At 30.4% G+C, this 11645-nt stretch overlaps 1 protein-coding gene across 1 annotated transcript; it reads left to right on the top strand.

Annotated features, from left to right (window-relative positions):
* The first annotated feature begins 7719 nt into the window (after positions 1-7719).
* On the top strand, positions 7720-9169 carry LOC132745475 (uncharacterized). Its single transcript, XM_060734424.1, has 2 exons — positions 7720-7876; positions 8440-9169. The coding sequence occupies exons 1-2, from the start codon at positions 7825-7827 to the stop codon at positions 8973-8975; spliced, it is 588 nt and encodes a 195-aa protein (XP_060590407.1). The 5' UTR covers positions 7720-7824; the 3' UTR covers positions 8976-9169.
* Positions 9170-11645: the final 2476 nt, after the last annotated feature.

The raw sequence follows: 11645 nt of genomic DNA on the forward strand, positions 1-11645 counted from the left end.
TGATATTATGGGCAATCTTTTAAATACAAAGGGCTTGTCTGAGGGCCTTTCAAAAATAGTGGTGTTCAGCCAGCAATGAACAATCAAGACTTCTACGTAAATTGCTAACAATTAAAAGAGCATGGATGAATAGGAAAAATGACCTTTCGATCAGAAATCAATACAAATTATGCGTAACAGAGTGCAGATTGGAACTGCATTTCAATGAATTATGTGTACTTTAACATGTTGTCAACGAAAATGTCCGGATATTTGGCATCGTTGGGAAGGAAGTCCTATTAACTTGTTGACAATGATGAAAAAATCCTATAACGCAAAATATTTTGTTTGTTATTATTTTGAATATTTAAGTCATTGTTATTTTGCATCATTAATTTATCCAATTCGAATGTCTTTGTTGGGTACTCGGCCTAATCATATTTCGTACTCGATGCTCTATAGTTAATAAGTTACATTTTTAAACTCTTTTAAAGTTAGTTAATCACACAAAAAAGTACACAGTCGCAATAAATACACTTTAAATAACACTTAACTTAGGAAGACTTAAATTGGGACTCTTCTAAATGTTAAAGAACTTTTTTTTCTGAACATTAATGGACTGAGTCTAATAACGTATCGGGGGCGATGCCTTGCGTTGATTATGTCAGCTAGAAAATTGTACAGAATAATAATGTCATGGAGTATCAATCGTGTTGTTTCAATTGCGAACATGAAATTAACCATTTGCATGTTGGGGAAATTGTCGTCTGCTAACTATGTCGTATGCTTAAGTTTTGAATTTCATCTAATTGTAATAAATGCTTACGAACAAAATGAAATGTTCCCGGCAAGACGCTAAAGTATTCGGCATAAGCGTCTGGTACCGAACTGTTTGCAAAGGCCGTTTTGGCGGCTTTAAGCAAGCTGCAGGTTAATGTTTTTGTGTAACAAAACCATTTTATAGGTTTATGATAAATATTAGAATATGGTTTGCTATAAATTTATATGAATATATAAATATATGAATCATACAATGTGTGCCGACCTGCTGTGGGAATAAAACCAGTAATAACTCCCATACATGCATATTTGCATATTTCTTTGAAATTCAAGCTGTAAGCTCAACACATCTAAATACAATTGGTTTTGCGTCGTTATATGTTAATGTTAAATTAGCATGTAACAAATGAACATGTTGACTTAACATGTAAAAAGCATCTAATGTTTGAAAATGGCATTTTTAAAAATAATTTACAAATGTATTTAAAAAATAACATTAATTTAATACTACCATTCAAGCATTTTGTGTATTTGTTCGATGCCCATGCTATGCAAATAGTAATTATCAAAGTATAAAACATTATCGATCAGACCGTTTTGAAACGACTTTATTATATTTATTATTTTCGTTTCTGAAGAAAACAATCATTCTGTCAATAGCGTTTTAAGCATCTGTATTTGGGCATGCCATCTTTTTTAAAGTCTTATAAAGTTCATATCAATAAATAAGACAATAACGAGATCAACACAAGACCATACCATCCCACGAACACGACACTTGCTACTAATTACATTTAACTAAATAAATGTTAGCAAATGATACATTTAACTTTCAAATGATACCCGATTGGGCGCGATATAGCACGTTGTTTAAATATTTGAATTTAATTTGTATCGGCTTTTAGCAAATGTTAAATCATTTCTCTTTCATAGAGTTTAAAATATGTGCCGTCAGGATCATAAATTGTTGCTAAAATAAGTGGATTTCTGCATGTTACCGACTTAATAAGTATTAGACATGAGATATTTTGCAGAATTACTGTACAATTAATAATAGCTATAGTACGAGCATGCCGAGCGGGCAAATTTTATTTAAATTGCAAAATTGTGCAACCGTTATAAATGGCTAACATTGCGGATATTCAGGCATATATTCTTAGACTGGTTAGAAGTACAGTTCCTTGTTTTGAGATTCTTTCATTCAGGTAATACTTGTACCCGACAACATGTGCGTATTTACAAGGAACATAGTTAATAAATAAAAAAAAACAAAAAAAAAACGACAACAACAAAAACGTGACGCGAAGTCATAAATTTATAGACTGGAGTTGCATTGAATGTTTGTCTGTTGACATTTTTATGATTTACAAGGTAGTGAAATTTGCAGTTGTTAAAGTTAAAAAGTAAGCCCATTGCAGGAAAATATTCTGGATATTTGCCTACTTAATATGGAATTTCTAAGTGTTATTAACTAATTTTTTACAATGTCCTCAGAATTGAATTAATTCAAATGAAAAACCAAATGTTTGAATTAACAATCCTTTGTATTATTTGCTATTGTTCTGAATTAAGACAATATTTTATAGTCAAGCGAAGCCAAACCTTTCATATATTTTATGAGAAATTATAGGAGCGAGGTGATAAAACCTTCCTTCTTTCTTCTTATAAGAGAATTAAAGAGCCTTTAAACATGTATGGAAATACAGTCCTACGGCGATACATTTAAACATATTTATTCATAAACATTATATGAGGATAGCAATGAAATGGTAATCATTGATATTATGTTCAAAATTTGACGCAATTGATATTAATAAAGCAACAATAAAATCCATTTGTTGTCAAAGAGTACCATTGGTACAAAAATAGAATGGGGGACAGTTAATTACGGATGCCACTCAGGAGTGTTGATCCACCTATGCTGACGTAAACACGTTTCTCGATTGTAATGATGCTTTAAGCAATCTGAGTTGTTACATTTTCTAAGCACAAAACGCCACAAAGTTTATTATGTTGACGCTTATTTATAGTATATTTGATTTTGTTCCTTAAATTTTCATAAAAAACTTATAAAATTTCACTCATGATTCATGGCTTTGTTAATGGTTTATTGCATCTTGTTTCTGTAAAATTTATTAATGTCTTCATCTGCTTTACATTAAGAAAGTTATAAGATAGTTATCATTCTAACAGGTTCATTTCTTTTAGAAAATTTTCTTTAAACCACCCAAGATAACATATGATAACCAATTAAATCGGTTTGATATTCTAGATCCTTTAGATAAGAAGAATTGGTTTTGCTTTTTCATTTAATTAAAGTTAACCACCTCTCAACATAAATCTGAAAATATTGTTATAAAAAACAACTTCTCATTTAACACAAACTATGTTCACCAGCGCTCTACATTGTTATTGAAATTTTTATTGAAAGCATCTACACAATTATTAGAAAAAATTAGTACATTCGAAGCTGTTTCTAAACTCAGGTCAAGGTCCTAATTGATCGGGGTTGTAAGTGAAAATATCATGCACAACCTGCGAGTGTTCCTAAATGGTAGGAAACTCAGCACGGTTGACAAAAGAATCGTTAAGACCTGGTTTGCTTTTAACTTAAGCAATATTTCACTTAAACTAATACATGGATTTAGAACAGTTTTCAAATCAAAATCGGGGCTGAAAATGCGGCTTAGACATTCTTATAAATTTGGTCATATACAACATGGTATTTTCGATACAATTGTTACGCTACATGCATAATGCAGCCCGAACAATGATGGTAATCATAAGTGATCGATCAATTCTTATTGAAGATATACCATTTTACCAAGGGATAGGCAATCGTTCGACTATCTTTTATAAGGGTTAAAGGATGGTCATACGTTACATAACATTACGTACGCCTGTAGTGATTACTTTGGGGCTCGCCTAAGTTGATTAAACTGCCTATTAAGTCAATTAATGAAATAACCATTGGTGAGGAGTGGGGATTAATTAAACAGTTTTTCATTTTATTGACCAGTTATAATATCTATATTTGAGTGTGTGGTTGGTAATAGTAGATAGTGTTGTTTTATTTATAACTCATTATTTATTACTGGTGAATAATTGCAAACCATATTCATACAATCTGTACAATCTAGTATTTCTGAAGAAATGCGTATACCGTTTTAAACTGAAACATATACAATATAGTTACGCAAATACTTTTCAAAATATAGTACAGTACAATTCATCATTTATATCATGCTAAAACTTAAACATGTTTTATATAAATTAATACTTTATAGGGCTTTAAACCTAGGTTTGCAAATGTCACAAGCTTTATTGTATTTTCACTTCAACTGAGCAAATTTCACATACGAAACTTAAATAATTTCATATTTACAATTGTACTTATTTTAAGATATTAAAATACCACTAGACATAAATCAAATTCTCAAATTGTAATTTGATAGAAAAAACAACAAATTTATACCGTCTGAATAAATGTATGTTAATAAGTTTAAATAGACAAAACAACAACAACAACAAACAAAAAACCCACACAGAATCGAATCAGAATTTAAACTCGGTCCGGAAAACTTTAAAATATCAAACAATTGTTTTACAATTGATTAGCACCATGCCATTCTTGTGAAAAAACTTTTATAAGTATTGTTGTTCACTTTCTTTTTGGCCTCATCGAGCACAGTAAAAACTTATGTCCAAATACTTTGTTAATCAGACTAGGCAAATATTTCTTCACTACACAATTAACCTTTTGTTATTGTTATAAAACGGTTGGCCTGGCCAATTATCGGACAAGATCTTCCCAATAGCTTCTCCACCAAGATCGTCATGAAAACTAATTATAGTCGTTCACTATCCTATAAACGGTACATATGACGAGCAACGATTTGTTTGACCAGATGTAATTACTCATAAATGTGATATGATGATATGATAGTTGTAATGATAAATGGTCGTATGTGTAGACAGTATGATGGCGACCAAATGAAACAGTTGCTATGGATGGGGGACAAACAACGATTGTAAAAGATATGTGGAAGTTATTGCGTTTATTTATAATCCGAAATAAATGTCAAAGACTGTGGACTGAAAATAAAACAAAAAGTAAATAAAAGATAAGATATAATTTAGATATTCAAGATATGCATACGGTTAATGCTTCAGGAAACGTTTCTGGTGGTTGTTGGTGTAAATAACAACAACTTCAATGCATAGAAGGATTTTATGGAACCAAACAAACAAACAAAAAAGCGAACAGGGATTACTTTACCATCAGTAACAATGTAACAATGGTATAAATATTAAACCATACTACAGCATTCCTCACTGTTCAATGTGAACAGACGGTAATATTTCACAAAAATGATGAATTTTTTTCATCATCAAATTAATTTCTGCAATTGTGGAAACACTATTATTTCTCGAGCTCACATCCTTAACATGTTTGGAATCCCCAAAAAATTCATAAAAATTGAAAGTCAAGATATATAAAAAATCTTTATATTACAAAAGTTTTTAAAAATCAAATCAACAAATCAAATCGTAGGACGTTTGCTACATTACCTAAGATAAACAAAACCAATAAAAGTGTGCAAATAACTAGAAACAAGATCGACGACCACGTCAGTTGAAATACAATATATTTATCTTTACAACAATTATTTTAAGCAGTGTGCAATATCTTAAAAATAACGATATATATGAATAGGCCAAAGTTTATTTTAGATAATTTATATGTAGGAACTGTTTCAGCTTTGTGGAAGAAAGGGTCCCTAACTGGTTTCCTTAGATTGAAATACTTATGGTAAATATTAATTAATCTAAATGTTTATGTTTAGATAAAGTATATTATATGTATGCCCGACAGAGTAAAAATGATATGCAATAAGACCAGGATAACTACTGAGGCTTAAACACTTGTTGAGAAAACAATTTAAAGCAAAAAAAGTAATAAAATCTGAATATTAGTAAGTAAACCTTCAATTATTTAGTACAAATAGAAAGGAATATCTCAACAGGTATCAATCACTGGAAGAACGATTTGATTTTAATTTTGCCCTGAAATAAAACTTACAAGATTACAAGTGGATCACATAATCCTTCGTCGCCTTTCTGCCAAATTTATTTACAGTTCTTCTATAAAGCCAAACAATAGCATGACGTCTAATTTTACTAAATTGTTATCCAATTTCGGGAATAATATTGCTTACTGACTACGTGGGCAAAATATTGATAGTACAAAATTATTCTATTCTGTTTACATTTCAGGATATTGCTTGTTAGGAAAAAGACCATTAATCCTCAAAGATAATTGCATTCTGTCAGCCTCAATTTCGATTTATGCTCCGCCTCCGAATTCTGCGGAATATATGACACGCCCATTAATTAGGCGAAATCCAATACTAAATCTACAAGTGAGCGTTTCATAGCACATCATTACGATACTGTTGCGTTTATGTTGCTATCACTTTTCTGAAATGTCAACAATTTTATGATCAAATATAATATCAATTATTGACCATGTTAATTTCTACGTGTGCAGCATTTAGTAGGCAAACTGTATTACTTCCTTAATTAGCAAAAAGGTATATTGAGGGTTCAGAAAGTAAAATACCGCTTTACTTATCGTTGTTTTTGATATATATTTATTTGTTTATTTAAGTCTCATCTATATACAAAGAATTCTATAAAACATTTACATAACCATTCTATATAAGAATTAAAACAAACAAGAGAATCGTACTTACAAGAAACTACTTGTCACTAATATCAGCATTACATTATGTAGTTAAAAAAGTAAAAATAATTTGAGTCGCGCCATGACAACCCCAACATAATGGGTTTGCGACTAGCATGGATCCAATCCAGCCTGCGCACCCGCGCAGTCTGATTTGGATCCATGCTGTTCGCTATCGGTTTCTCCACTTGTTATAGGATCTGTAAGCGAACAGCATGGATCCTGATCAGACTGCGTGGATTCGCAGGCTAGTCTGGATCCATGCTGGTCGCAAACCCATTATGTTGGTTTTGTCATGGCGCGGCTCAATTTTATCCATATTTATATTATGATATTTATGCATATGTTTACCGTACTTCCATATATATACACACCGCTCATGTTATAGAAGATAACAAATAGTATTTTAAGATCTACGTTTATTTAAGTGTTAATATAAGTGTTAAAGTGTTAAATTTAAAGAACAACTCGAAAATCGTATGGTTTGTGTTTTTTTGTAGTTTAAAGAAAGAAAATTATTGTACTAGAGAAAAAGTAACGTCGGAGAATAATTCGATTACGATAAATAAAACAGTAACAAAATTCGTATCTCTTTTATCTTAAAATAACTTAATGTAAACACCTTGTTTAAAATCGAAATATCTATATTAGCGAAAATAAATACATTTAATTACTTTGAATAAATACTTCAATTAAAACAAGATAAAACAAAATAAAACCATATATTATACATACAAATTATACCTTATGGAAACCTAGAGCAAAAAAATAAATTTGTTGTTTATTTGTCTTTACATATTTCAATTGATATTGAATTATTATATTATAAAACATTTACAATATCATATTTTAGTATATTGAATAACATATTAAAAAACATATAAAACAAATAGAACGAAAACGAAATATTCAAGACGCAGTTTTGAATCAAACAAACTTGAAAGACAGACGATCATTGTATTGAAACGTATGTACAAATGTTATATTATACATTCATATCGTAACAATATTCTTTTTTCGGACTTGAATAAAAATAACAATGTATGCTACTAATTATAACTCACGTGTTGCGACAATTGTAACATGCAATATGATTGGCTAATAAAGCTAATTATGCGCGCGTCATAAATCTAAGTCCGCTGCGTGTGACACCGACTGTCAAAAAACTGCATAAAATGTCAAAAATATAACATGTGTATAACGTAAATTGTAAATCGACAAATCAAAAATTACTATATTTACGTACATATTTATGCCGACTTTGATATAAAATGATTTGCCTTTAACAGAAATCATCAGCACTCAGAAACATACTGGATATGGCTCTCAAGTTTTTAATTTTTGTATGTGCCTGCGCCAAGTTTGCAACTGGTAAGTACCTTCTTAATACTAATCGTGTTCCCGTAGTTTGTTTTGATAAATATTACATTTGTAACGACATTTTTTTTACTGTAAATATACAAAATATACGCGACATTTCATTTCAAAGAATTCTTTACAAGTTACAATCATGCTTTTTCAATATTGCGATCGATTTCAATCAAATATATATTTCACATGCTTTACTTAACGCATTCTACTCGTATGCTTATATTTTTGCAATAAACATATATGGTTTACTTCATATAACGCGTTATTATTTTTATATTGTTAAATATTAATATTGCATTCTTAATAATTATATTGTCTACTTTATCTAACACATTAAACGTGCCTTTATTTTGTTTAGCACATTAAACTTTGTCTTGATTCAAAACAATGAACGCTTATCTTTACATTTTCCAGCGCTTGAAACATATATTATTTAGTCAATTTTATATAGCGATCGCTAACCTAAATAATTAAGTTAATTCAAAATAGGGTTTTTAATGAATAAAATATAAACAACATTATCTCAAATAGCTCACAACAATTTTACCCTAATTGTATTTCAGGTCAGTTGCACGATTTTCATACGGGAATAGGTTACATTGACGGCCGACAAGTGAGGATCGATGACAGGCTAGATGATAGATTAGGTGGGAGAATATCGCAAAGTTTATTACCATCCATTCATGGAGTTCGACCTCTTGGACGCCCGTTGGGTACCGGCCAAATAGTTGTATCAGGCGGTCATGACGGTCACTTGTCACATTTAGGACAACTAAATCCACAAGCACTCCGACAATGTCCAAGAAATCGTTGCTCCCTGGAGCTAATTCCTCGAAGGTGTCAATATACGCCAGTGATGCGATCTGGTTTTGGTACCTACTGTCTCGGCTGTCCGGAAGATGTTTGCGAGAACACACAGGGAAGGTTGACACAGAGGCAAAGAAGAAGGAGGCGAAGAATGAGGCGTCGTCTATGCAGGGAGTTTAACATCTGTTTGGGAAGAACTGCAAGTAATGGAGTTGGATCGCGTAGAAACAGAGTCAGTGTATCAGTTAATGGAATTGATCGACATGATCGACACGACTCATTATTCCATTGATAAAAGAGACATGAACATCAGTGAATGAGAGTTTACATTAAAGACAATATCAATTGAAACGGCATCAGCTGCCTCAACATATCACTTAAGTATTTTATTATTCATTCTGATCCATCCAGAGTCATCTTATGACTTTCATTTGCTGTCTAAATAGTTATTTAATATATTCTTTGAAATAAACATTTGAAATCAGATCTGTATATTTCTCTTTATTCCTGTTTTCTTTTGATTGTTTATGCTGTTATTGTGTTGATGTTGTTATTCAATTTTTCATTTTGATAATTTTATCTAGATTCTTTGCTATGAATTGCAAGTGGTTTAAAAAGTCAGGTATACATGTACCATTATAAAGCATATTAATACATTAAACAAGCATGTAAATCTGAAACATAACTCGTGGCAAACACGTATTCAAAACTGTCAAACAATCATTATCAGAAGTAATTTTTGTCCTAAATAAAATAAGATTTTCATATGCAAGAGTATAGAAGATATGCGTGCAAACAAATGTAAAGTTGCTTAAAATACAATGTAAATGAGCCTTTTGAGCGCAAACTTGAATCATCAGAAAGAAATAACTGTGAATTTAATTTTAAAAGACAGAGCTTGACTACAAATTTATTAAAGTTTTGTTTTTTGTACATAGGACTTCTACGTTTAAGCAAACTTTATGTTACAACGAATTGTTTTCAATGTGACCTTCACATTGTCAATTCGATTGCAGACACCTTAAAATATAAATGGCAGTATTTTTATCAATTAATTTGTATACAGGTCTGTAAAAATGCATTTACGTGCATCTCTTTAAGTATCAATATACAAGCTTATTTGCATAATTTTTATACACACATATTTCGTACATAAATATATAAGTCTGGATTTTAATTGAAAATAATTTTACTCTACCACTTAAATCCTGATTAGGAGTAAAAAACATAAGTTACAAAAAGTGGTCGGTGAAATGAAACAATAACTGTTTAGTTTTGTTCCTCTACCCACGCCGTAAGTTCTTAATATGTACTTTTTTCAATTCCCAAAGATAATTTCAATAGTAAAATACTATCTTTCTATTTCGGGGACAAGAAATGTTTAAGCGGAGCGTACTAATGTTTTCTTACACAAAAGTATTTAAATAACACTCCATCAAATTACTTATGTCCAAGAAATCTTTAGTACTTTCATATCTCATTGCTCTTGTATTAGGTTTAAGGTTTGGTTGATGACGTTTCATTGTCATCATATGTTTAAGGATGATTTATTAGTCAATGATATTCACCAGCGTCGGTAAAACATTGATCAATCATAATTTTACGTCCTTTTTTGACACCTTTAGGTATTTCCGGCACATTGCCTTCATATTTATGGATAAGAAAAAAAACCAATGCTGCTGGTGTCGTTTTTTTAAGCATTTTCTCTTCTTCTTTTCTTGATCTTCTAAGTATTATTCAAAAGCTAAGTTTCTTTCAATATCATGCACATAGTTTTGTCTTGTAAAAGCAAAGTTACACTAATATCATTATCGATACCTTTTATATAGCGTTTTAAAATTAGAACACATTATATGTTGATTGTTATCAAGACAAAAACAATTTAATTTAAAGTCACTCTGGTAAATTTAGGAGTTGCTGTAGAAAAATAAACCATTATTAACTAATAATTAATATGAAATAAAACAGAAAACAATACAGTAATAAAAAATACAGTAATTTCATATGGTTTATTCATGGTTTACAATGTAAGGGAAGTAACGTCGACCTTATTGACTGATTCTTGATAATAATTTGTAAATGCAATATATAACTTACTATACTGATGATGATAACTGTGATTTTTTTTCCATTTCTTTACCCATAAGAAATATTAAATTAACGAGATATTTGATTAAATATAAAAAAAGGTTTAAGTAAGGCAATTAAAAGTGTAAGTTTTGTGTATCAATGCGGAGATATTTAATAGCTTTATGAATAAAATGACAGTGGTTTTATTACATACATATTTTGTTAAATACATTATGTTCTTTCGTTAACCAATATATCTAAGTATTTATTAGTATAATCTATCTCTATACAGTAAAAAATGTTATATGGGCCGACAAAACAGTTTCTTTTTAATATTCAGCTGATATTAGTTATGTAAGATATGTCATGTCACGGCCTAAGGGGGAAATTAACTTTTAATTCACGTATCAGCAACAGAGGCTGTAGGACACCACATAGCACATATAGACATTGAAATAGCATGCCTCCAGATTCAAGCTTATTTTCAAAGAAAATGTATTAAAAGGCTTTAAAGTTCAGCCATATAACACCACCACCCCAAAATAAAGGTCAACATACTGTTGGCTAAAACAATATTTGTTTCTTCTCCCTTTCTTCAATACAAAATAGCAATGCATATTTGAGTACAAAGCTAGCGCTTGCAAGAATCTCTCTTCTGTAAAACATATCAACAACTCATTTTAGTAACAACATATAAGATTAATTTTGTAATCATTGTTCATTTTGCCTGCATTTAATACGTTACATATATTTACAGTAAGATAACAAATAACTACTACGAAAGTAATAACTTGTAAATGATCCTAATGTGGAGTTGAATATGTCTAATGTGTAAGAAATTATTGCCTTTGTCAAATTTAAGATACTTTCTTGACATGAGAAAAAGGGTGAT

Source organism: Ruditapes philippinarum, unplaced genomic scaffold (assembly GCF_026571515.1).
Source record: "Ruditapes philippinarum isolate M1 unplaced genomic scaffold, ASM2657151v2 ctg2613_1_1_1_1, whole genome shotgun sequence".
Classification (NCBI taxonomy): Eukaryota; Metazoa; Mollusca; class Bivalvia; order Venerida; family Veneridae; genus Ruditapes; species Ruditapes philippinarum.

Excerpts from the sequence above, each read along its gene's own strand:
- LOC132745475 (XM_060734424.1), top strand. The coding sequence starts at position 7,825 with ATGGCTCTCAAGTTTTTAATTTTTGTATGTGCCTGCGCCAAGTTTGCA. Across the intron at positions 7,877-8,439 it reads CTGCGCCAAGTTTGCAACTG|GTCAGTTGCACGATTTTCAT; the intron begins GTAAGTACCTTC and ends ATTGTATTTCAG.